The sequence below is a fragment of the Rhineura floridana genome, chromosome 1 (genome assembly GCF_030035675.1).
Source record: "Rhineura floridana isolate rRhiFlo1 chromosome 1, rRhiFlo1.hap2, whole genome shotgun sequence".
Taxonomy (NCBI): Eukaryota; Metazoa; Chordata; class Lepidosauria; order Squamata; family Rhineuridae; genus Rhineura; species Rhineura floridana.
Window position 1 is genome coordinate 154,907,716 of NC_084480.1, and position 27,699 is coordinate 154,935,414.

Below are 27,699 nucleotides of genomic sequence, written 5' to 3' on the forward strand. Positions count from 1 at the left end.
TAATTTCTATTATGTCTATAGAGAACAATTTGAGGAGTGGAAGAACCAAAATAGATATTTTCCCTGAACTCTTATGCTTAGTTTACTTGGGAAAATTGATTCTCCTTGAGTTGCATGGCAGTTTGTTACATGGTTGAATGGAACAACTGAAGCCAAACAATAGACGTAAGAGCATCATTCGTGTGTGTTTCACTGTTAGTCATTCAATGTTAATCATTCTTTCTGATCTAACTAGTATGTCTGGGTTAGATTGGGGGAAGTACGAACCAAATTGGAAGGATTAGGTTTGGTATCTTATGAAACAGTTCTCTTTAGTGTTGTGCTCCAGGAGTTTTTACAAATGGTCCAAAATATATTGGTCTCCTATCAATGCAATCCTCTGCAATCATTCAAACAGTCTATGGTATTGAATGCAAAAGGAGAAATCCTACAGAAAAACTGTAGCTTCATACTACAAAGCAAAATAGGGGCATTCTCATTTTAAAAGTACAGGTGAAGGTGTTGCGGGGCTATGCAGATTGATCCCTGCCCCACTAATATGCCTGGCAGCCAGTGCCTTCAGGAGCCATGCGAAGGAGCTCCATGTGTGTGCCATTGTATTTGTTTATGTTCCCTTTTCAAGCCACTGAATGCATGGCTAAGGTATGCATTGGGTGAGTAGCCTGTGTGGCTCTGCAACTCTCTCTTGTATGCTTTTAATGCACAAGGAGGAGGTCGGTCCCTAAACTCTACTAATGCCTGTCCCACATTTGAGAGCATCTTAAGCCCTTTTCAGAAGAGTGCCACATGCATTCTTGCAATGTGTGTTGAGGGTGGGGGGAAGCAGGGCTGTGCCAATTAGCTCATGCTGAGTACCGAGTAGCCCTCCTCCCTGGCATGCACACCTACAGTGCAGACATCTTCATGTGTACAACTGTCTGTGTGAAGGTCTCCTCCTTACAGACATTCATGCTTTGTGTGCAGACTCCAGGGAGCAGAACTACTCAGTGTCAAGAAAGGGAATACTCATCGCTCTGCACTCTGTTACTTTGCATGAAAACAGTAATGCTAAACAGGACTTTCGTCTCAGAGCAATATAACAATTTCTCACTCATCTGTTGCTATTTAAGGTTTCTGCCTGAATATGCAATAACACTCATCCTTAGATGTAATCAGTTTCAGTAATCAAATAGCGCCACATTAACTGTGCCAACCAATTCCAAATACTTCTCTTGGAACTAAATAGTTATCAAGTGATTTCTGATAAAATAAATACAAGGCAACATTCATGTATTTGAATTAAAAAAATTAAATTTCTTAAATCCATTTTTATGCTGCAGTCCTCAAATAATCGTTTTTAAAGTATTGATTATTTTGATTTTAACTGTGTAGAGACTGTCTGTGATATAGCAAGGGTTCATAACAAACCTGTTTTTACTCCAGGGTTAGTTCTCCTTTCATTAGCACTGGAGTAACAGTGATATTCCTCGGTAGCATGCCATCAGGTGGGTAGTATAGCAGTGGAGTAACAATGATTTTTTTTGCAGCTACTTAAGAGTAAGGCCTTTACTATCAAATTCTCGGTGATACTTGGTCATGAGTAGTATGTAGCAGTTTTTGCTGTAATGTGCCATTTTGAAAATAGCATTTTCTGCATTGTAAAAAGTTATGTGAGAATAGATTCTTGTAAGCTATGAAATTGCTTCTTAACAGTTGACTCTGAATTTTTAAAACCCTGTGAAAAATGATTTCATCCTCTACAGAAAAATTTTTCACCCTTATGTAGCCTCCACTGCTTGTATCTGGGAGCAGTGTCCCCTATACTTGGTGAGCAAATTCCAAAATGGGAATTGGAAGAAATCTGTTGATTTAGTATAACCTAGAAAACTTTCTGTGTGGGACTTTGTATGAGCTTTTTAATTCTAAAGGAAAGAGATGTGAAGGCCCATAAAAAAACGGAAAAATTCAAAAAAGCGCAGTTTTTTTGGTTCCCCCATTTTTTTTAGAAAAACAGGAAAAAAATAGGATTTCCCAAAAAAGTGTTGTGGTTTTTTCCTTTGGGCCTTCATATCTCAAGGCAAAATCCAAAATTCACCATGTAATGCTGCTGGTTTATCCATAGTAGACAATTGTATCACATCAGTTCATACCAACACATTTGTACTTGAGGTCATCAAAGAAAGAATGCAGCTGTATATGATAGTTTGGATTTAACTATTTTTCTGGTGGTACAGGGACTGGCTGTAACACACAGTGGAGGATTATAGCTATCCTCCGTTGGAGACATGGAAGAATCAGGCTCAGATATTTAGGTCATTCAGTGATCGTGACATTCCTTAGGTTTAGCCGGTGTTGATATTTTTGGGTTAGGTTGATTAACATGATTGTAATGGGTGCTAGTTTCTTTTGTCACATAGCAACCCACTCATGAGCAGTCAGGTTCCGTAATAAATGTTCTAGATATGTTCTGTGTGAGGTCCCCATGGGAATGGACTGAAGGCATACAAGGCTGCCACCTTGCTGAAGCTAAGCAGGTCTGGGTCTGGTCATTAGATGGGTGGCCCCCTGGGAACCACATGTATGCTGCTTTGGACTCCGTAGTGGAAGAATGGTGGGATGTAAATGCAAGTAAGTAAAAATATAAAAGTTGATGTGACTGAGCAGTAAGGATTTCATTGGTACATAATCATGGCGCTACAAAAAAATCCCAAAGAGAGATAATTAGCTAGGTGATATGGTATATGCTTTTCATGCAGAACATTCTAGGTTCCGCCATTTGAAAGGGTGTCTGGTAGCAGGACTGAGAAAGTGTCTCTGCCAGAGACCCTGAAGTGCTGCTTGCTGTCTGTCTGAGTTGACATACTGGGACAGGATCTGGCTGGACAAATGCTCTGACAAGTTAGTGCAAGGCAGCCTCTGCTACATATGTTCATATATGATTGTATTTATGAATGGAATATGTCTTACAGGTAAAAAACATATTAATATGGATAGTGAATATGTGTGTCTGCCATACCTGGGCTGCAATTTCATAGGGCCACCACTTGCGCATCCCTGAGCTACATCACACCATATCATGGTAAATGTTGCTGTTAAAGTAAATGTTTACAACTAGACACTTATTCGAAGTGATGGAGTTGCTCTCGCATCCATTAGTTCTGTAGAACTATGAAGAATATGATAAAACAAAGGCATTTTGTTTTCTGACTCTATTGTAGTCTGAATGGGATAGCACAGACGGTGTGTCTTCTCTTTTTTGGCATTTGTTGAAGTACTAAAACAGTTTGTGACTGAGGGTTGATTTTGCTATCAACTTCAGCGTTGTGGAGTGTGTTGAAATTCAAAAGGAGCACATTTTAAATTTATTTGGGCCTTGACCAATGTGACTTACTATTGCAGTAGTCCTTTTAGAGAGAAATTGATGACTCATCAGGTCAGGTGACAGTTCCTCTGTGCTGTAGGCTGCCTGGAATTTCTTCATCCCTCTCTCTTTTGTGTGAGAGTTGGGGGCCAGGAGGGCAAATCATTTGCTATTTCTGATTTTAGAACTTGGTTGTGGATTTCTTTACATGACTAGTGGATTTTCTTGTTGTCATTCCTTCCCTTAAGGTAAGAACCTTGTAATATTTTTACCACACATTGGTTTGAAGGTGATTGCTTCAGAAGAGAATCTTAATTGAGATTTTAATTTCAAAGAGATTTTATAAAATGTTCAGTCTTTTTAAAACCTCAGATCAAAATATATGGACTCCTCAGTGTAATCTGAATGAGCTCGACATTAAACAGCTGCAAGGGAGGGGAATCTAAGTGGAGAATGACTTACGTTGGCTCGTCCTTGCTAGCCTTTTCACTCTAAAATGCTAATTTGGTATGGTTAATATTGATCTCAGGCAATCAACATGCCACGCTATGGATGAAAATGTGCTTTAAATTTAATGTAGCTGAATTCTTAAAAGAATGTGGTAGAAATGTGAGTATTCAACTCTGCAGCTCTGTTTGTATTGGAGATACCACCAGACAGGCAATCTGTAACTTTGTAGATAACTTTATAAAATACGGATTGACTGTGAAATGTAAAAAGCAGGCTTGTGGGAAGGAGGCACCCACTGAAAGGGTCAAAAGCCAAATACCTTACTGTGATATAATTTCCCCTTATTTATGGGCATAGTGCAGTGGTTCCCAAACTTTTTTCCCCATGGACCACTTGAAAATTGCCAGTGGTGTTGGTGGACCACTTAATTATTTTTCTGCCTGTTTTAGCAATTGTAACATGCTGAGCCAGATGCTGTATGATTTCTAATTTAAGTTCCATAGAATTTAAATTATAATAATACTGCACAAGAAAATACAAGAAGCAGGAAAATACAATTAAAAATCAGTATGAATGTTTAATACAGACATGTAACGGACCACCTGAATGAAGTTCACAGACCACCGGTGGTCCACGGATCTACTGGCATAATGTTTATTTTCTTACAGTGTGCTAATCATTCATAGGTACTTTCCCCTCCCTCTGTTCTGGTGTAACTCTTGAATTATTAAAGGTCTGTTGAAGACCTTCCTCTTTCAACAAGCTTTTTAAGTTGAGACCTTATCCCAGTCTGCTTCTTGTTGGAATTTCTTTTTAATATGCTGTTAAAACTTTTTAAAAAAAACAATAGGTTTTTAAACTTTTTTTTAAAGTCTTCAAAGCTTTTTAAAAAAATGTTTTTAAAGTTGTTTTGTTTTAATGTATTTTAATGTCTGTTTTTATGATGTTTTAAAGTGTTTTTAGTGCTTTGTTTGCCACCCTGGGTTCCTGCTGGAAGGGAGGGAAATAAATAAATAAATAAATAAATAAATAATGCCTTAAAAAAAACTAAATAAATAAAACTGATCAAATAATTTTTTTTCATATTTGAGGGTGTATGTACGTAGCTGTTGAGTGTCCAAAGTGCCTCACATTATGTCAGTAATCCTTACAACACCCCTGTAAAGTGGGCCAGTATCATCTTATTGCATATGAAGGGATGAGGCTGAAAAACAATGACTCGTTCAATGCTATCATTGAGTGTGTGGTGTAGATGAAATCTGAGTGAGAGAATTCAAACTGCTAGCCACTATTTAACATTGTATCGCATAAGCTGAAACTGTAAATGTAAAAAGCTATTTCTAGGCTATATAAGTAAATGTGTGTATTGGCTTTTCAAACTGCAAGCTATTGTTGCTATGTGCCTTCAAGTCGATTACGACTTATGGCGACCCTATGAATCTGTGACCTCCAGGAGCATCTGTCATGAACCACCCTGTTCAGATCTTGTAAGTTCAGGTCTGTGGCTTTCTTTATGGAATCAATCCATCTCTTGTTTGGCCTTCCCCATTTTCTACTCCCTTCTGTTTTTCCCAGCATTATTGTCTTTTCTAGTGAATCATGTCTTCTCATTATGTGTCCAAAGCTTCTAGTGACAGTTCTTGTTTAATTTGTTCTAACACCCGATTATTTGTCTTTTTTGCAGTCCATGATATCCGCAAAGCTCTCCTCCAACACCACATTTCAAATGAGTTGATTTTTCTCTTCACTGTCCAACTTTCACATCCATACATAGAGATCGGGAATACCATGGTCTGAATGATCCTAACTTTGGTGTTCAGTGATACGTCTTTGCATTTGAGGAACTTTTCTAGTTCTCTCATAGCTGCCCTCCCCATTCCTAGCCGCCTTCTAATTTCTTGACTATTCTCTCCATTTTGGTTAATGACTGTGCCAAGGTATTGATAATCCTTGACAAGTTCAATGTCCTCATTGCCAACTTTAAAGTTACATAAATCTTCTGTTGTCATTACTTTAGTCTATTTGATGCTCAGCTGTAGTCCTGCTTTTGTGCTTTCCTCTTTAACTTTCATCAGCATTCTTTTCAAATCATTACTGGTTTCTGCTAGTAGTATGGTATCGTCTGCATATCTTAAATTATTGATATTTCTCCCTCCAATTTTCACACCTCATTCATCTTGGTCCAATCCCACTTTCCGTATGACATGTTCTGCGTATAGATTAAACAAATAGGGTGATAAAATACACCCCTGTCTTACACCGTTTCCAATTGGGAACCAATCGGTTTCTCCATATTCTATCTTTACAGTAGCCTCTTGTCCAGAGTATAAGTTGTGCATCAGGACAATCAGATGCTGTGGCACCCCCATTTCTTTTAAAGCATTCATAGTTTTTCATTATCTACATAGTCAAAGGCTTTGCTGTAATCTATAAAGCACAGGGTGATTTTTTTCTGAAATTCCTTGGTCTGTTCCATTATCCAACGTATGTTGGCAATATGATCTCTGGTGCCTCTTCCCTTTCTAAATCCAGCTTGGACGTCTGGCATTTCTTGCTCCATATATGGTGGGAGCCTTTGTTGTAGAATCTTGAGCCTTACTTTACTTGCATGGGATATTAAGGCAATAGTTTGAAAATTACTGCATTCCCTGGGATCCCCTCTCTTTGGAATTGGGATGTATATTGAACGCTTCCAGTCTGTGGGCCATTGTTTAGTTTTCCAGATTTGTTGACAAATTTTTCTCAAAATTTGGACAGATTCCATCTCAGTAGCTTGTAGCAACTCTATTGGTATGCCATCTGTTCCTGGTGATTTGTTTCTTCCAAGTATTTTAAGAGCAGCTTTTACCTCACATTCTAAAATTTCTGGTTCTTCATCATATGGCTCCTCCATGAATGAATCTGTCATCCTGGCATCTCTTTTATAGAGTTCTTCAGTGTATTGCTTCCATCTTCCTTTTATTTCATCTCGGTCAGTCATTGTGTTCCCCTGTTGATTATTCAACATCCCTACTCTTGGTTTAAATTTCCCTTTCATTTCTCTACTCTTTTGGAATAGGGGTCTTGTTCTTCCCTTTTTGTTGTCCTCTTCTATTTCTATACAATAACTGTTGTAATAGTTTTCTTTGTCTCTATGTACTAGTCTCTGTATTGTTGCATTTAGGGTTCTGACCATGTTTCTATCTCCTTTTGCTTTTGCTTTCCTTCTCTCTTTAACCTTTTAAAGAGTTTCTTCAGACATCCATTGAGGTCTTTCTCTCTTTTTACATAAAACTCTCTGCAGCAACTTGCTCGCACACACATGAAACCCTCAGTTAAAACAAAGTATTTATTTTCCCATCTGTGTAGTGTTGAAGAATATGGATTCCAGGCTGAGCATATATAACTGACTTTGATTGTAGAGGCTACATATCAATGGGTCAGGTATTTGGGGTATGTAAGAACATAAGAGTTCCTGCTGGATGAGAACAAAGGTCTGCCTAGTGCAGGATCCTGTTTCTTACATGACATGAGAACAATAGCCCTCTCTCACAGTTGTTCCCCAAAGACCGATATTCAGTGGTGCATGCGGCCTCTGTTCCTGCAGGTAGTATATAGCCGAATGATGCACTTATAACACACCTCTGTGCTAATTTGAGAAGAAGGTATTTAGCTTTGGTTTTATTACTGTCTAAATTCCAGATCTGTCCTGTTTTGACTCTTAATATCTAGGAGAGAGGCCTCTTACTATAGGTAGCCAGGGTTGTATAGAACTTTCTTGGTGGTACTTAAGAGCAGGCATAAATGACGACCCGCAGCAACTGTTTGAATCACAAGGGCATTATTTTGTAGCTACTATACTTTTGAATAGATTGAAGATGACTATCGGGGAGAACTCCACAACACCCAGTGCATTCTAGGGCAGCTGAGCTGGCAGTTGTGATTGTATACCATGTACCCACAGACTTCTGCAGACCAGCTAAAATAGGGAACTGAAAAGAATACTTCTGGTTCCTATGTAGTAAGACTTTTTATACACCTGAGATGCAGAAGAACCTTGGTAAATATCCCTGCATAGTTGTATTAAGATAAATAACTGATAGCTACTGGAAGAACATAAGATTCAAATCAGAAACGTGGGGGAATGCAAGCAATAGTAGAAAACTCCAGTTTGTGATAGTGAGTGGCATCACTGTGATTTAATGTAGGCTAACAAAACATGCAGAGTGATTTTTATTTTCCTCCTCTCAGCTAGCTGGACAGTTAAGATGGATTTTTCCAAGCTTCCCAAAATCCATGATGAAGACAGAGAGAATGTCTTTGGCTACGTCTATGGAGTTTCAGGACCTGGTAAGTGCTCCTTTGTTTGGCCAAAGTGAGACAGCAAATGCTGGTTTAACCACTCAGTGGCAGCCCGCTACTACCCTTTCACCTGTACAATGTGAAGGATATGCCAAGACGTGTGTGGTCCTCTGCACTGACTGTGAGGGCTGTAAAAAGTGTCTTTTTTCTGTGAGAGCTGAGATGGCCTAGAGAGAAATTACCACTTTCCTTGAAAGTTGTCTAACTATTTGTAATGCATATTACAATAATTGGAGAAGAGAAGGGGCTGAGCTGGAGGTGTGCTATAATACTGAGAAACCTTTTCAGATCATTAAAAGAGTGAGCCATGTTAAAACAGGCTTTGAAGGCAGACAGAAGATCTTTGAATCATGAAGAGAGAGCTTGTTCCTAAAAGGGTATAATTCAGTGCTGAAAGTATCAAAGAGCTTTTGGGAGCAAGCGTCAAAAGATAATAGCTCTGAAGCTGCCAGGAAAAAAACAAATTTTGTTTGTCATCAAATCTGTCATGATCAGCATTAACACCCACTGCTGGCCCAAGGTGTTTTGTTGTCTGGCAAACAGCCTAAATGCTGCCACCCTCTGCAAGATCCAACACTTTTAACAAAGCTTGCCTTACCCTTTGGAAAAGCAATTCTGGCCTTTATGTATCTCTGCCCCCTACCCCATTGTGCTGCCTGAAGTAAATTGTTTCATCCTGTTCCATGATGGTCTGGTCCTGTGAATTACCTGCAGGATATTTTTGCTTCAAGATGATACAATAGAAGTGTTTCAGAAGTGTAACATGTACTTTAAATCAGCAGCAGTGAAATGGTGCTTAGAAAGCAGCATCTTGTATAGTAACATAAAGTAATTCTTCAGCAGGTCTGTCTGCCTTTTCCTCCTGTAGGTGTGAGCAGGAGAGGTATTGTCTGAAAGCTCAGGATGGAATGATAGGATGCAGGTTCCTCAGACAATTCCGTTCACCTGAAAGAGTCCTCCAAATGCTCTTTTTCTCAAGGAAGGACAATTCTGTATAGGTTAATACATCTGCTTTTGGGAACTGAACTGTCTAAATACTGCAGATGGAACTGGTGACAGGACCTTTATCTGTGCAAACAAATTTCTCAACAAAGAAAATTAGCATGTCAGGGAGAATGCTAGGCTAGAACCCCGCTCTCGGACATCCATCTTTCTTTAAGCCCAAACACAGGCTTACCACGTCAATAAGACTAGGCTTCTCTTACACTTAAAATGATATTTTGGACTTCCAGTGGAAAACAAAAATACCAAATTTGCAGACATTAAAAAATGCAAAGCTGCTGAATTGTCGCTTCCTACCAGCATGAAATAATGGCTGAACATTCATTTCTTCCTTCTCTTCTCTCTAGTTGTCACTGCCTGCAACATGGCAGGTGCAGCTATGTATGAATTAGTACGAGTTGGCCACTGTGAACTTGTAGGAGAAATTATTCGATTGGAGGGTGACATGGCAACTCTCCAGGTGTATGAAGAAACCTGTATCTTTTCAGTTGATATGTGATTTCTGCCATTCGGGCGTGTTTGGTACAGTAAGCGTGAAAACGGGATGATGACTTTAATGGGAACAAAGCTAGCTATCTGAAAGGTGTGGGTTCTGATCTAAACAGTGCAGGAAAACAATTTTTATGTTACAATTGTCTTAACTATAATTAAAGTTAGTAATTCAGATTTTAGGAAAATAAAATGTATTACCAATATCTTTGTATTGTTCAGCCATAACGATTCGAATTGAAGCTACAAACAGTAAATAGTAGCTAAAAACAATATCTCGCTGTTAAAGCTCCAAAGTGTCATCTAACATCAAATGGAAAAACCCCAGTGAAATGAATAAGTCTTTAGAAAGGAGTAAAGGAAGAGAGAATATGACAACCTGCTTGCAAGGCAGAGGAAATCTCACAGTTTAGGTACCACTCCTCGTCAATGACAACATAAACTCTCATATTGATGGCACTGGTCATGGTGTCAGCAATAGGAATCCTCATACGGAAGAAGTGCTCTCCTAGATACTCAGGATTATGAACTGGGTCTAGAAACAGGCTGGTAACCAATGCTGATATTTTAGAAAAGGTATAAGTTATCAGGTGTGACAACAACAAAACTAGCAGTTTTATTCTATATCAGCTGAAGTTTTCAAGGTTTCTTCTTGGGCAGTATGTTTAAACTGCAGTGGAATAGTCTGATCTACAAGTAACCAAAAATTGAATGAAAGTAGCCAGATCCTTTCCTTCTAGTAGTGAATGCACTTGATATACCAGCCTAAGCTGGTGGTAAAACAAAAACAAGCCTCTGGGCCAAAGTCCCTATCTAGACATCAGTAAGCAATTCTGGGTGCAAGATGACTTCCAAATTGCCAGTTGATCCTTATAAGAGAGAACACAACCCTTGGAGACATTTGGGTAACAAGCAGTTAACAAATCTAGTAAATAATAATCCATAAGGGACATAATTCCTGGGTAACGGAGCCATTTATTTTGTTTTTTATTTGACATTTTTTAAAAATTACAAGTATAAACTACTAAGTAAAACAAGAATGTATTGTGTTCTTCTTTAGAAGGTAGATTAATATCACTCTAGGCTTATCAAAGTTATGTTACGTCACGTTTTATTTTACATGTTACAGTTCATTGTAGTATCTTCTGTGTCCTACTTCTTTTGGCTTGGGGTGAGGCAAAAATTGCACCAACCTTAATTCTGGCTCAGCCCACCTTCAGAACCAGGCTGATTTGCTAATCTTTCTCAGATGGTTTATGTTAAGACAAAGACTTCTGGAGTTGAAACCACTTTGTTGCTGTTATTGGAATGTCTGAAAACACTCATTGGCTCATCAAAATGTTTTTTCCTTTCCCAGAATGTGAAACTTGAGCTCTGTTGCAAGAAGTGTTTGTGGCTCACCATGTTGCATAATTGGTTAGTGAATCAATTAATACATTTCTGGTTAGTTGGTTAGTTTGACAACATCTTAAGGAAGTTTTCCATAACAAATTGTTTAGCTGGGGTTTCTGTTGGAGACCCTGTGCTTCGTACTGGTAAACCCCTCTCGGTGGAGCTTGGCCCTGGAATCATGGGAGCCATATTTGATGGTATTCAAAGGCCTCTGACAGATATCAGCACTCAGACACAAAGTATTTACATCCCCAGAGGAGTAAATGTGACAGCTCTGAGCAGAGATCTCAAATGGGACTTCACACCTGTCAGAAACCTGCGGGTAAGTTTGAAGAAGTAATTCATTTATTCTGTTTAGTTTTTGGTGCCTGGTATGGTAAATGCAGCAGTTGTTCTAGGTCCTAGACTCTTGGATTTACCATACTAGCATGATGCTAGAGCAGGTGTAGGAACCTTTGGCCTGCAAACCTAATTAGGCCTGGCAGAGATGCCAGTTTGGCCCATGAGGCCACTTTCCCCTAGCCGCACCCACCTGTGACATCAGTTGTGGGGAAGAAAAGCAGGAGCAATGGGGAGCTTAATATGAGCTCCTGATTATTACTTTGCAAGTAGGGTTCTCTATCGGAAAGCCCTGCTGGGATTGGGAACTAACTGGTGCAACCATGCGGGCTCACTGTCAGTGAGGACCATTAATAGTGTGCTTTCAGCACTTTTAAATGGGCTTATGGCAGGCCCTTTTTGTTCATTTGCATGGGCAGTTTTGATTGAAACTGTGCCAGCAAACAGATTTTTTTCTTCTGCAGACAGCTTGCCAGTCTGCAGAAGAAAGATGTCCACTTGCAGGCATGGTTTGAATCCAAACTGCACCTGCAAACTGACTTCAGTGGGGATTGTCACTCTGACTGGCAGCTACAGCGAACCCCTTTGAAGTTGTCACCTGACATGATAACCATGGTGGCCAGCCGTATCCACCTAAAAAAGTTGACTTGCGGAGCATCTGAGCTACAGGATGCCGAAAGCCCATTGGTTAGTACCAGATTAGAAGCGTTTCTTCCTATGAAACTGCATATTGAATAATAAGGCAATTGATTGGAATGTCTCTTACAGCCCCTGATTTAAGTTTTTATAAAACATGTAGCCAAGTGGAAAGATGTGAACTCTGCAATAGAGAAAATTAGCATAGTTACAACCTAGGGGTGTGCACCACATCAAGATTTGGTTGGGATGCAGATTTAGCATCTGGAACTAGCCTAGTTTTCTTTTTTTTAAAAGAGAACATATGTGGCTTTTTATTGCTGGATAGAATTTAATGAAACGTGTAGGCATGGCCATCTCTTCTGAGCCTCCCAAATTTCAGAATGATAACTGCAGTGTTTCTCCCTCGAATAAAATAGAACTCTGTTTAATTAAACAGACTTACATGCAAAGTTCCAGACCTGGGGTGTGGAGGGGAGAAAACATTACAGTTGCTACAACAGGCAGAAAAATCATGAGGAGATCTGTCGAGACCCGTAGCAATTTTCAAATGGTGCATGGGGGGAAAAGTTTGGGAACCATTGTAGTAGGGTATCCATAAAGTTTTTAGTGTAACCGGTACTTAGAAGTTCATATATAATATATATGTATATTAACAGTTTCTTTTAATTACAGGTTGGCAGCCATATCACAGGTGGGGATATTTATGGTCTTGTGAACGAGAACTCTCTTATCAAACACAAGATCATGTTGCCCCCACGGAATAGGGGGACAGTAACGTACATTGCTCCACCGGGGAATTATGATGCATCTGTAAGTTTTTCTCAAAATTTAAGTTTACCACACTATCTAATGTTCTGTCGTACGTGACACCTGGGTTCTGTCTCACCTGCTTCAGTCGTGGTAGTCAGTTGGAGGAAACATTTCCTGTTTCTTAAATTTCCTCACTGCTAAATTGTGTTGCCTACTTGCTTAAATAATGGGGTCACTGCAGGCCTGTGTTTTAAACTGGGAGACGAAAAGAGAGTGGAGGGCAGTCCTTTTCTTAGTCTGTTTGCTAGCTTTTGCATTCTTGCCTTGGCCAGGAGGGAGTTTCCATCAGCCAAGTCAATTGTGTGTGCGTTAGAAACCGGCCTGAGTAGGGAAAGAGATGAGGGGGATAAGGTTGGGCTCAGTTCCACTGATACTTAACGAGCAAGAAAAGGCTCAGCATTCTGTTGGGAGACCAAGGTCAGCTGTACTTGGTGTGGCCCCTCAGACAGCCATATTCTACAAGTGCTGCCTGAGCACTTGTGACAAACTTGTAATCTCCTGGGGACAGGGAGGGGACAGGTTACCAGGCCCAGTAAAAGTTCCTTGGTCTATTCCCCCTCCCATTCTTGAAAAGCTGCCACCAGCAAAGTCCTACTGAAGCCCACAAATTCCTGAGTCACGTTGCTTGGGGATGTCTGAATTGCCATTATGGAAGCAGCTTACAGAGGGATCTACAGAAGTAGCTTGTTGAGGGACCTACCACCCAATGGCAAGTTTCTTTGCTCCTTGCCTACTAACTGCAAATAATTTCAGAACCCCACTTGTGAATATAAACTTAACTATTTGACTTTGCTGAAGTCGGCAGCATTCTGCAGTCCTAGCTGGCTAGAACCTCTAGTATTTTTGCTTACTCTTGGTTTCACTGTCATGTTGTAGGATGTTGTGTTGGAGCTGGAATTTGAAGGTGTGAAAGAGAAATTTACTATGGTCCAGGTCTGGCCTGTACGGCAAATCCGCCCTGTAACAGAAAAGTTACCTGCCAATCACCCTCTCTTAACTGGTCAGAGAGTCCTTGATGCACTCTTTCCGTAAGTAGAGGCTGTGATTGCAAGATCTGTTTCTTACTACTTTTTACGTATCTCTAATTACATATAGTAGGATCAATGCTAACAGCATAACTGGAATAATTGTATGTGTAATGCTTTGAACACTAAAACCATGATACAGTATAAACGTTTCATATTAAAGAGCTGAAGTTCTTTCTTTTAGACTGAACCACATCTTCTTTTCTGATTAAAATGTGGCATTTAGAGAGAAAAGAGACTTTGGCAAATAAGAGCAAACATGCACAGCCCATGCAAAGTGCCAGATTACGCAGAAACAAGAACCAAAGCTTTCTGTTTCCTGTGTTTGCTATAACAGATTAATACTTATTTAAAGCATTTTTATCCCACTTTTTAACTGAAAAAGGCTCCAGAGTGACTTACAACGTTCAGTAAGACAGTCCCTTTTCTCAGGCTACAGGTCCTCTTCTGAAATTTTTGGTTGGGGTGGGGTATGTTAAACTGCTACATTCAACATGCCGTCCGCTTCCAAGCGTACTGTTGGTAGTGTATGGAAGTGTTGGTGGAAGGAGCTTGCTTTAGGAAGAGCTCGGTCCCTTTTAAAATCTTGGGTGTGTATGTGTGTGTGCCATTTTTACAATGTATGCTGTGCTTCCCTTCTACCAATGTATCCGTTGTTTTTCCTCTTGAGTTAAATATGAATCTAGCCCATCCTCTTCATTTTAGGTGTGTTCAAGGAGGCACAACAGCTATTCCCGGGGCTTTTGGCTGTGGAAAGACTGTGATTTCTCAATCTCTGTCGAAATATTCCAACAGTGATGTTATCATCTATGTAGGCTGTGGGGAACGTGGAAATGAAATGTCTGAAGTCCTCAGAGACTTCCCGGAGGTCAGTATTGGGTATCAGTCCTGTTCCAACAGAATTGCGAAGCCGGTCGTGGTGCCGTAATGTAGTCCAGTTTAAGCTAAAGATGCAGATTTCTTTTTTTTGGGGGGGGGAGTTTTTAATGTCCAAAATAGATATACTATGCTTGACTTAAATTAAGTAAGCAAAATTTAAAAGGTTAATTTTAACATGCCATTTAAATGTTTTATTCTCCATAAACCTTGGAGTGCATGGGAATAGGAATATAGAGCAACCATGAGCTTGGAAGCAAAGTTTTGAAGCAGTCCATTTAGGACTCTTATTGTAATTGAGTTTCAATACCTGCTGATGACTCTTCATACCTATATTTAGAAGAATGAATGCCATTAGCCCTATTGAGATGTTGTGGTCTCGTGTAACACCTGTATGAGAGTGGAGGTGAGTGCATTAAGCTACATCCCCACAGCCCTCCAGCTCATGAATGACAAAGGTCTGGAGTGGGGACCTTAGTCTACCAGTGGAGGGTCTCCCTGCTGTTTAGAACTCTGCATAACCCTTTGCACACTTGTCTCCACTCTCTCTTTGCACATGTGTTTTACACATAAGGAGAATGCCCAGATAGGGTTATAGTTTGAGCAGATCCTGTTTCTCTTATCTTTTTAGCTCACAATGGAAGTTGATGGCAAGGTCGAAAGCATTATGAAGAGAACTGCACTTGTAGCAAACACCTCCAACATGCCTGTAGCTGCCAGGGAAGCTTCTATCTACACTGGTAAGAGTGAAACAAAGACTACATAATGCTGGTACTTGTCTCTTGGTTTTTCAGGTACAGGTCTGTAAATCGGTCTGTAAATTTATCTTTGACATGCATCATTAAGGATTGCACTCTGTGTTTAAGACTTGCCATTAATGTGAAATAGATTGGTGACTGTAGTAAACTACTTACCACTGCTTCTTTTTTGTGATCTCTTTACAGTCACTCTGCCTGCACAGAGCCTCATTCAGGAAAATTCTCAAGTTAGATTAGAGTTTTGGCAGGTACCCCGCCCCCACTGTCCCATAGGCCAAATTAAGCCTGGCAACATTCCTAATTTGGTCCAGAGTCCATTTTCCCCAAACCACGCCCCCTTGCCCACCCCACACCTGATGGGATATGTGACATCAGGTGTGGGACAATTAATAGGTGGCTGCAAAGGAAGAATGGGGAGCTTTAAAGTGTGGTTCTGATTACAGCTTGCTGGAAGTGCTGATCATAAGAACATAAGAAGAGCCTGCTGGATCAGGCCAGTGGCCCATCTAGTCCAGCATCCTGTTCTCACAGTGGCCAACCAGTGCCTGGGGGAAGCCCGCAAGCAGGACCCGAGTGCAAGAACACTCTCCCCTCCTGAGGCTTCCGGCAACTGGTTTTCAGAAGCATGCTGCCTCTGACTAGGGTGGCAGAGCACAGCCATCATGGCTAGTAGCCATTGATAGCCCTGTCCTCCATGAATTTGTCTAATCTTCTTTTAAAGCCATCCAAGCTGGTGGCCATTACTGCGTCTTGTGGGAGCAAATTCCATATTTTAACTATGCGCTGAGTAAAGAAGTACTTCCTTTTGTCTGTCCTGAATCTTCCAACATTCAGCTTCTTTGAATGTCCACGAGTTCTAGTATTATGAGAGAGGGAGAAGAACTTTTCTCTATCCACTTTCTCAATGCCATGCATAATTTTATACACTTCTATCATGTCTCCTCTGAGCCGCCTTTTCTCTAAACTAAAAAGCCCCAAATGCTGCAACCTTTCCTCGTAAGGGAGTCGCTCCATCCCCTTGATCATTCTGGTTGCCCTCTTCTGAACCTTTTCCAACTCTATAATATCCTTTTTGAGATGAGGCGACCAGAACTGTACACAGTATTCCAAATGCGGCCGTGTGATGCTTCCTTCCCTGGCTCTCCCTGTCAGGTTCCTACCTGCTCGTGGTTACTGCCTGTCTCTAGGCACCACCAGGGACTCCACCAGTCCAGACCGCACTCTCTTATGGTTTACCTATCCGCTCTAGCACAGATCTCAACAGATCCCCCTGCTAGGCAACCACCAGTAACGTCCCAATACTAGTATTCCCAGAGACTCTGAATACTGGTATTGTTATTCTCTTCACCGCTGCCACCATTTGTTACAGTTCCCCTTCAGCCTTGGTCATTACCTTACCCTCCCTTCTGGTCTGTGAAACCCCAGCCAAGGATCAGGCCTTTGGTAAACCAAATTAAGTATTTATTAAAGATAACAAAGCTAACAAGATTAACAAGATTTCTTCTTAAGGCACACAAGCATATGGTTTTACTCAATACTAATCCGAACTCCACCTCCCTCCTTCTCCACGCTCTCCTGGCAAACAACTCTCTCAAACCCCACCAAGCAATCCACTCTTTCTCTTCTTCCCCCCCAGATTCCACTCTCACTCTTCCTTTTATACGTTCAGCCATTTTAAACACTCAGCCAATCATCTAGCATTCTACTGCCCATTCACTCCCCCTCCTCTTTCACTCCACTTACCATGTATCTTCTAAAACAACAACACTTACCATATATACATTAATATAGGAACATCACATTCCCCCTCCCCCCTTAAACAACAGCAGAGTATTATTCCTGTTCCAGGATTTATACGTCGCGTTAACAAATAAAAGTCTCTATGGGGAAAATGTCTTTCTTTGTTCCTCTGTCTGGTCACGTCACTGCAGTCCCAGCCACTTGCCTGGAAAGTCCATCGGCCAGTACATTGTCCTTGCCTTTTATGAACTGGAAGTCCACTTGATAGTCCTGTAGGGCCCAGGACCACCTCTGCAGCATAGTGTTATGGTTTTTCATAGTCTGCAACCATAACAAGGCCCGATGATCCGTAGTCACTGTGAATCTTCGTCCCCACACGTATGGGCGCAACTTGTTCAGTCCCCACACGACCACTAGGCACTCCTTCTGGGCCGACAAATAATTTTTCTCCCTCGGCGTCAGCTTGCGACTCAGGTATGCCACTGGATGTCTGGTGCCTTCTCTCTCCTGTAGCAAGACAACTCCCAGCGCCAGGTCCGACGCATCTGTAGCCACGATGAATGGTTTCTCATAGTCTGGTGCTATTAATATGGGTCCTTGGCACAAGGCTTACTTCAGTAGATCAAAAGCCTTCTGACATTCATCCGTCCATACCACATGCTCAGAACACTTCTTCTTTGTTAATTCATGCAAGGGGGTTGCTATTTCCCCAAAATTTCTCACAAACTTCCTATAAAATCCAGCCACACCCAGAAATGCCCTTACTTGTCTTTTGGTTAAGGGGATCGGCCACGCTTGTATTGCCTCCACCTTGCTCCATAAGGGGGTGATTTTCCCACTCCCCACCTTATGTCCTAAATAGATTACTTCCTTTAGTCCAAACTGGCATTTCTTAGCTTTTATTGTGAGGCCTGCTTTTCTTAAGGCCTCCAATACTGTTGTCAGGTGTTGGACATGCTCAGGCACCGACTTGCTAAAAATGGCCACGTCATCGATATAGGCCACTGCAAAATCTGACATGCCTCGCAACACAGTATTGATTAGCCTCTGAAATGAACTTGGTGAGTTCCTTAGTCCCATGGGTAAGGTCACAAACTCATATAACCTATCTGGTGTACTGAAGGCAGTTTTGGCTCTGGATTGCTCGTCTAGTTCCGTTTGCCAAAATCCTTTACAGAGATCTAGTGTAGAGATAATGGTTGCTGCCCCCAATAACTAACATTGTGTCTACCCTAGGCATAGGATACACATCTGGGACAGTAATTTTATTGATTAGCCGATAATCAATGCAAAACCTTGTCGTTCCATCCTTTTTCGGAACCAAGACAATACTTGAGGCCCAGGGACTGATGGATTCCCTGATCACTCCTAATTCCAGCATATCTTCCACCTCCTTTTTGATCTCATTCAAAACTTTCCCATTCACACGGTACGGAATAGATCTGGTTGGGGCATGATCTCCAGTATCAGTGGAATGTATAACTATACTGGTTCGGCCAGGTTTGTTGCTAAAGAGATTCCTATAGGTTTTCAAAACTCTCAGAATCTCCTCTTTTGCTTCCTCCTTCACCTCCTCTGACCATTCCACTTGATCTACCCCTCCTTTGTCTTTGCTTTCCTGTACCAAATCTGGAAGTTCAGGCCCACTTCCCTCAGGGAATAAGGTAACTTGCAACACCTTTGCATCCCTGGTATGGTAAGGCTTTAACATATTTACATGAACCACTTTGCTTTTGTTTAATTGGTCTGTGGTGATTACATATGTCACTGTGTCAAGCCTTTCTCTGATGGTATATGGTCCTTCCCAGTTAGCCTGTAATTTGTCATGTTTCCTGGGTATGAACGCCATAACCATATCTCCCACATCATACACACGTTCTCTGACTGTTCTGTCATACCAGTAACTTTGCTTCTCCTGTGCATGACTCAAATTCTCTTTCACTACTTCCATCATTGATGTTAATTTATTGCGGAATTCCAATACAAAATCTACTACAGAAGTTTTGTACTCTCCCAGAGTTCATTCCCATGAATTGTTTGGCAGTTCCAAAGGTCCCCTCACTTTTCTAGTGAACATGAGTTCAAAGGGTGAGAAGCCTGTTGACTCCTGAGGGACTTCTCTGTATGCAAATAAGAAGCATCCCAACCATTCATCCCAGTCTTGTGGGTGATCTTGAACATAGCTTCTTATCATGCCCTTCAAAACTCCATTGAATCTCTCAGTTAGCCCATTAGTGGCGGGATGGTAAGTAGTGGTCTTTAGATGTTTTAGACCACAACATTTCCACATACATTGCATCACTTCTCCCATGAATACACTGCCTTGATCCGTCAGCACTTCATGAGGGAAACCCAGCCTCATAAAGATTTTTAATAAAGCCTCTGCCACTACAGGGGCTTCTACAGATCTCAGTGCTTCTGCGTCTGGGTACCTGGTGGCAAAATCCACCACCACCACTAGATATTTCTTGCCATGCCTTGTGGGTTTGGAAAAAGGGCCCACCAAATCTATTCCCACTCTATAAAAGGGTTGTCCAATTATAGGAAGGGGCTTTAAGGGTGCCTTGGTCTTTACTCCACTCTTTCCCACCTTTTGGCATATTCCACAAGATAGACAATGTTGTTTTACATCCTTGGAGATATTTGGCCAATAATAATGTGCAGCCAATCTCCTCTTGGTCTTTTTTATTCCCAGATGTCCTGCACATGGGACATCGTGGGCTACCTCTAGCAATCTGGTTCTGTATTTGCTAGGTACTATCAATTGCTTCACTGGTTCACATTCATCCTTTCTCTCAGCAGGCAGCCACAGTCTATATAAAATCCCATTCTCACACACAACTTGATTCCTCAGTTTGTCAGTGAAAGGAATCTGTTGGGTCAGGGCTTGCTCTTTTATTTGATCCAAACTGGTATCCTTATTCAGTTCTTCTCTGAAGGGCTCTGTCTCTTCTCCAGGGACCAGGTGATACAATTTGTCTCCTTCAGCAGGCCTGCTTGTGGTTGCTATGGTGACCTGAGGCTGGCAAACAGATTCCTCTCTGTTTCTTTCCTCCCCCAACATGGCTTCTTTTTCTCTGCCCAGTTGCTGTCTGGTCACTACATATATTTTCCCCTGTGCCCCCATAACATCTCTTCCCAGTATTACTGGTTCTTGTTGCTGGGCATTAATACCAACTTTATATTGGCCCTTTCGGCCTCTCCATTCCATTTTCACTAGGGCCACAGGCAAACTCTCTGGTTGACCCCTCACTCCTTGGATATTCACCATTTCCTGAGGTAATATTTCTTCAGATTTTATTAAATCTGGCCTCAGTAATGTCTGAGCGGCACCAGTATCAAGCAATGCCCAATAATTTGCCCCTTGTACACTCACTTCCTCTCTCAGACTTGAATCAAGGTCTGTTACTTCTGTCCAGTTTATCTGGCAAAACTGAACCTTTTTCGCTGTTTCTAAAGCCTTGGGCTCTGTTTTCACTGCCCTTGTCTGAGCAGGATTACTAATGGGGTTGGCAACCTCACATTGAAAACGTAGGTGCCCCGGTCTACCACATTTGTAGCATAATTTCTCCTCTGTTTTAGGGTACACAGATCCACTCTGGGGTGTCCTGTGCCCTTCAGATTTTATTGGAGGACTCACTCGCTGTGGTACCACATCCCTTCTGCCAGCACTATATGGTCTGGGTTTAAACTCTCTTGATGTTTTCCCCACCCAGCCAGTTCTATTGGAGGCGAAGTGATCCGCCATCTCGGCGGCCTCCTGCACCGATGTAGGGGAACGGTCTTTGACCAGGAGCCTTATTTCTGGTGGTAACTGATGGTATAATTGATCCAGTATCATGAGGCTTTTCACCTCTTCCACTGACTGAGCTTTGGCACTACTCATCCACTTTCCAAATATATCCATCAATTTTGCTCCCAGTTCCACAAAAGACCTCCCTGCTTGGATCTGACAGTTTCTGAAAAGCTTTCGAAAGTAGTCAGGTCCCATTCTGAACCTTTTGTATACTGCCTCTTTAAACTCAGCATAGGTGACGGGCTTGTCTGAGGGGAAATATTGGTATACCTCAGCCAATTCCCCTTTAATCAGATTTGATAAATACTGCATGTATTTATCTTCAGGCAGCCCCCACAACTGAGCTGCCTTTTCAAAGGTTGTGAGATAAATTTGAGGATCTTGACCAGGCTCATAGACAGCAAAGTCCTTTGGAGTAATTTTTATTTTTGCTCCATCTCTGTCTTTCCTTGTCTCATCAGAATGAAACTTCTCTCTTTCAAATTTTAACTTTTCTGCCTGTAATTCCGCATGCACTCTCATTCTCTGAAATTCCAACTCCCTCTGTTTTTCCTTCTCTGCACCTTCCATCCTCAATTTCTCAGCTGCCAACTCCCTCTGCTTGTCTTTTTCCTCAGCCTCCCATCTTAACTTCTCTCTCAAGTACTCTATATAAGCGGGATTGCTTAAATATCCTTCTGGGGTCTCTTCCCTGACAGGTTGTTTTTGCTGGGCAGTTGCAAATCCTATAAGTGCTACCCTCAATTCATCTACCCCTTTACCCTCGTGAGGTAAATTGAATGTTATGCACTTCTCCATCAGCTCCTCTCTTTTCATTTTTATGTATTCAGCCATGGTCACTCACTCTTTGCCACACACTCTTTGCCAGTCACTCACAAGTAATCTTGTTTTGTTATTTCTGTTTGCCACACCACTGTTAGGGATTCTCTAGTATTCGTATCTGGATTCTCTGTTGTTCGTATCCCACCGCTACTGCCACCACATGTGATCCTTCCTTCCCTGGCTCTCCTTGTCAGGTTCCTACCTGCTCGTGGTTACTGCCTGTCTCTAGGCACCACCAGGGACTCCACCAGTCCAGACCGCACTCTCTTATGGTTTACCTATCCGCTCTAGCACAGATCTCAACAGATCCCCCTGCTAGGCAACCACCAGTAACGTCCCAATACTAGTATTCCCAGAGACTCTGAATACTGGTATTGTTATTCTCTTCACCGCTGCCACCATTTGTTACAGTTCCCCTTCAGCCTTGGTCATTACCTTACCCTCCCTTCTGGTCTGTGAAACCCCAGCCAAGGATCAGGCCTTTGGTAAACCAAATTAAGTATTTATTAAAGATAACAAAGCTAACAAGATTAACAAGATTTCTTCTTAAGGCACACAAGCATATGGTTTTACTCAATACTAATCCGAACTCCACCTCCCTCCTTCTCCACGCTCTCCTGGCAAACAACTCTCTCAAACCCCACCAAGCAATCCACTCTTTCTCTTCTTCCCCCCCAGATTCCACTCTCACTCTTCCTTTTATACGTTCAGCCATTTTAAACACTCAGCCAATCATCTAGCATTCTACTGCCCATTCACTCCCCCTCCTCTTTCACTCCACTTACCATGTATCTTCTAAAACAACAACACTTACCATATATACATTAATATAGGAACATCACAGGCCGCACCATAGATTTATACAACGGCATTATGATATCGGCTGTTTTATTTTCAATACCTTTCCTAATTATTGCTAGCATGGAATTTGCCTTTTTCACAGCTGCCGCACACTGGGTCGACATTTTCATCGTGCTGTCCACCACAACCCCGAGGTGATCGCTGCTTAGGTGATCATCGAGGTGATCATCGGCTGATCACTGCTTAGAGCAGCCTTTCCCAACCAGTGTGCCTCCAGATGTTGTTGGACCACAACTCCCATCAGCCTGAGCTAGCATTGTCAATGGTCAGGAAGATGGGAGTTATAGTCCAACAACAGCTGGAGGCACACTGGTTGGGGAAGGCTGGCTTAGAGCAAGCCCCACTAGGATCAGCCCCACTAGGATCAGCTGCACTATGTGGGAGCTTGGTGGTGGGAGTTTGGTACTGCAGCTGATTCCTGTCTAAAGTGGGGCTTGCTCTCAGCGCTTAGAACATACCCAGCAGGGAAGCACTTCCTTTGCCCTCACAGCTTGAAAGCAAACCACACAGGTGAAAGTACATTTGCAACCCGTGTGTGTGTGTGTGCTTAGAAAATGCTTCCCCTGACATCATGGTGACATCAGATGATTTGACAGGTGGGTGGTCTGATGGTGGTAGGCCTGTTATTATTCAAAGTGGTATGATGATGATGATAGTTGCTTTCCTTGCAAAGCAACCCAAAGCAACTTACGACAACAAGAGTAAAACCAATTGTAACATTATTGCAAAAAAGGCAAATGCTATTTTAGGCTTCATTAAGAGAAGTATAGTTCTCAAATTGCATGGAGTATCGGTTCCCCTCTATTCAGCATTGGTTAGGCCTCATCTTGAGTACTGCATCCAGTTCTGGACACCACACTTTAAGAAGGATGCAGACAAACTGGAACAGGTTCAGAGGAAGACAACAAGGATGATCAGAGAACTATAAACAAAGCCCTATGAGGAGATACTGAAAGAACTGGGCATGTTGAGCCTTGAGAAGACTGAGGGGAGATATGATAGCACTCTTCAAGTACATGAAAGGCTGTCATATAGAGGAGGGCCGGGATCTCTTCTCAATCATCCCAGAGTGCAGGTCACAGAATAATGGGCTCAACTTACAGGAAGCCAGATTTCGACTGAACATCAGGAAAAACTTCCTAACTGTTAGAGCCATACGACAATGGAATCAATTACCTACAGAGGTAGTGGGCTCTCCGACACTGGAGGCCTTCAAGAGGCAGCTGGACAGCCATCTGTTGGATATGCTTTAATTTGGGTTACTGCATTAAGCAGGCGGCTGGACTCGATGGCCTTATAGGCCCCTTCCAAGTCTGTGATGCTATGATATGGTGGTCCTTGACTTATTGGGGTCCTGAGCAGCATAGGCCTTACAGATCAAAACTAGTGCTTTGAATTGAGCCCGGAAACTAATTGGTAGCCAGTGCAGTTGTGCCAGAATAGGTGTTATATGTTCCCACCATCCTATCCTGGTAAACAATCTGACAGCCGAATTCTGCAATCATTGGAGTTTCCGAACCATCTTAAAGGCAGACCCAGATATAATGTATTGCAGTAATCCAACCTAGAGGTTACCACAGCATAGACAACTGAAGGTAGGCTGTCCCTGGCCAGGTAGGGGTGCAGCTGGGCCGCCAGTCAAAGCTGATGAAAGGCACTCCATGCCACTGAGGCTGGTTGAGCCTCAAGTGACAGTAATGGAGCCAGAAGTACCCTCAAGCTACCTACCTGCTCTTTCTGAGGGAGCGTAACCCCATTTAGAGCAGGCTATGCCCCACCCATCTGGTCTAGGGAACCACCCACTAACAGTGCCTCAGTCTTGTTTGGATTCAGCTTCAGTTTATTGGCTCTCATCCAGTGTGTTACCAAGGCAAGGCATCAGTCTAGCACGTCCTCACCTACACCTGCAGATGTAAAGAGAAGTAGAACTGTGTGTCATAGCATATTGCTGAAAATTAACTCCATTCAGCAGTTTCATGTAGATGTTAAAAAGCACGGGGGGTAAAATTGAACCCTGCAGAACCCCACATTGTTCCCAAGTACCACCCTCTGAAAACGACCATCAAAGTAGGACTGGAAGCACTGTAGAGCCATTGCTTTGGCTCAGAAAGCTAGTGAGCTGTCATCCACTCTGAAAGCAGACCTTTTGTACCTGGCAGTACTTAGAGAGAGTCATACTCAAACCTGACATCTCCTTGCTTCCCAAGGTTGTTTCTTTGTTCCACTTTAGCCAATCTATAGTCCTCCAAACTATAGGTTTGCCCTTCCCAAACTTAGTATTGGAACTAGACAAGGCATAACATTTCTTGGACATTTGTTGGGCTCTGTCCTTTTACCTGCCCAGACCTTCTGCAAGAGTCTAGTATCTTTTCATTTCCTGTGGAGGGACCAAATGGGCCAAACCAGTCTTGATCCAATATTTTGTTCACTGGATGTCCTCTGCAAAGCTTCCTGCTCTGAAATGAGTCTGGTCCATGAGGGCTTTTGCTACATCTACTGATTTGCCTGTGGAGTCCCATTGTGAGACCTCTGCTACACTACCACATGGTTACAGCTTTGAACCTTCGTTGGTTATTACTAGCTGGATGTGAGGCCCTGGGTGGAAATCTCCTTTGGATGGGCTGTGCTCGAGTATCTGTTCTCTTAGTGCCTGTCCTGCCTCTGGTAAATAAGCTTGCTGCTCTACCCATATGTGTGTCTGCTTAAGGACGATGAAGAAAAACAGGCTGCCTACCTCTAACTGTGGCTCTTTGGTCATCTTCTTCTTTCGTGCTGCAGACGTAGGTGTGCCTGGGGTCTTTTGCTTGGCTCCTTTCTAGGGCTGTTGTGTCTGTCAAAAATTTGACCTGTTTTTTAAAAAAATGTAAACTAAACATCAGTAACCACAAAAGCTTTTAAAATTAAAAGCAATATAAAATAACAATACTACTACACGTGATGAAAAAAGCAGTGTAGGCCCTTATTCTAGAATATGATGGACATTTCTGTTTTAGATCTTGTAAAAAAAATTGCCAAGTTTCTGTCTAGGAAAGGCTACAGCACAAAGCAAAACAGTCTGCAAATAGTATTGGAGAGTGCAGTATCTTGAGAGCGAAGAGAAAGACGATTTGAATTCAGTGGTGAATCTTTCATTTTAACTCTTACCTTTCAATTCCTGTTATATAAATCTGAGAGTCTAGAAATGCTTCTAGAAGGTTTTCCAGCAAGCGATCGTAGACCACTATCTCTGCTGTCTGTGATGTCTGACCTGCCATTCCTGTTCTTTTTTAGGGATTACCTTGTCTGAGTACTTCCGTGACATGGGCTACCATGTCAGTATGATGGCTGACTCCACATCCCGATGGGCAGAGGCCCTTCGAGAAATTTCAGGGCGCCTTGCTGAAATGCCTGCTGGTACGTATTCTCCTTTTGATGACCATCTTGGAAGGTTTGTCCAGCAGTGGCTCTGCATCTTGTGGCTGGTGAACCCAACTCAATTTGTCTGTGTTCATATTTGCAGATAGTGGTTATCCAGCCTATCTTGGTGCCCGCCTGGCCTCTTTCTATGAACGGGCTGGCAGAGTGAAGTGCCTGGGGAACCCAGAGAGAGAAGGGAGTGTCAGCATTGTTGGAGCGTGAGTATTTCTGGCAAAATCCCTTTTCCTTTTGTGCTGTAGATGTTTGTGTCTTCAGATAGCATTTGTAACATGGCACGTCTGGCTTACACAAAGCAAAACAATCCCTGTGCTAAGGACCTCTCTGTGTAAGGAAGGCTAGTCAGAGGCAGGAAGCAAAGCACTTGTACCACTTTTAACCCTGATGGTTGCTCTGGCCGTTGCAGATGAATTTAGTCTTAGGAACCAATGCAATAAAGGCCTAGCCCAGGACTAGTCAGTGGAAGATGGTAAAGCCAGAGAGAGATATCAGCCTTCATTGTGAGGAGCCACTGCTATTGATTCACCTGCAAAGTAGGGAAGTTGCCAGAAGAAAATCAGGGGCTGGGCTCATACTTGATATCTGGGCACTTGATGACTCTCAAACAGAAATGTGAACTGTCTCCATTGAAAAGTATAATTCAAGTTGACATCAGGTGTTGGCCAGATGACCCGTTCTGTATTTCCGTTCCCCTAATATATTTTTGCTTTGATGTTATTGTGATGCTGTTTTTCATTTTGAGTTCTTGTATCCCACATAGATATATTTTCATATGAGTTTGTGGTATAGAAATTAATAAAATAATAAATGTGGGTTGAGTGTGTGTAACTGCCCTCATCAGTCCTAAACCTCGGTATGGCACCAAGGATCAGGCTTATTTCTATAAACATAAAGTTGATGTTAGAGTATGATTCATAACACTTCATCAGAGATGAAACTTGGTGCTGGTATTTTCCTATTCTCTTGTATCAAATTGTTTCAGAAGAAGAAATTGGGTAGTGGGCAAAAATTATTATTATTATTAGTATTATTAGTATTATTACTACTATTACTATTATTACTATTATTATTACTACTACTACTACTACTACATTTGTATACCGCCCCATAGCTGAAGCTCTCTGGGCGGTTTACAACAATTAAAAACATTTTAAAAAAATACAAATATACAAATTTAAAAACACATCTGAATCAAATCTGAACACTGAGTTGTAAATTCAGACAACTGCCGTTCCTGCTTACCTTGATGTGAGTGTTGCTGCTGTTCATGCACGCCTCTCTCTCTCCCTGTCCCCAAACCCCACTCAGTGTATCTCCTCCTGGTGGTGACTTCTCTGATCCAGTTACTTCTGCTACTCTGGGCATTGTTCAGGTAGGTTGAGGTTCTGTTTCCTTAATAGAATTGAAAGCTTCAGTTGTACCGCTGCAATTCAGCCAATTGCTACAAGGGAGTAATCAGCATTGCCAAGCTGAAGAATATTCAGGCTATTATGCTTGGGTGGCTAACTTGTGCAAAAGCAACGGAGATTTGTGGTATGCCTGGAGCTGAAGAACTAGTTTGCCTGACTATGGCAGAGCATCTGCCTACCCTGATGCCTGGCTCTT

At 42.0% G+C, this 27,699-nt stretch overlaps 1 protein-coding gene across 4 annotated transcripts in view; it reads left to right on the top strand.

Moving 5' to 3' along the window:
- ATP6V1A (ATPase H+ transporting V1 subunit A) overlaps positions 1-27,699 on the top strand; it is a 49,045-nt gene that overhangs the window by 14,547 nt on the left and 6,799 nt on the right. For 2 of the 4 annotated variants that reach the window (XM_061638238.1, XM_061638265.1), the window contains exons 2-11: positions 8,021-8,119; positions 9,481-9,609; positions 11,122-11,336; positions 12,665-12,802; positions 13,679-13,830; positions 14,533-14,695; positions 15,335-15,443; positions 25,951-26,073; positions 26,180-26,294; positions 27,403-27,466. In XM_061638238.1, the coding sequence (XP_061494222.1) occupies positions 8,038-8,119; positions 9,481-9,609; positions 11,122-11,336; positions 12,665-12,802; positions 13,679-13,830; positions 14,533-14,695; positions 15,335-15,443; positions 25,951-26,073; positions 26,180-26,294; positions 27,403-27,466 (1,290 nt within the window). In that variant the 5' untranslated portion in view covers positions 8,021-8,037. Of the gene's footprint in view, positions 1-3,496; positions 3,589-8,020; positions 8,120-9,480; positions 9,610-11,121; positions 11,337-12,664; positions 12,803-13,678; positions 13,831-14,532; positions 14,696-15,334; positions 15,444-25,950; positions 26,074-26,179; positions 26,295-27,402; positions 27,467-27,699 lie in introns of those variants that run through there. The other 2 variants (XM_061638248.1, XM_061638258.1) reach the window with 2 other exon arrangements.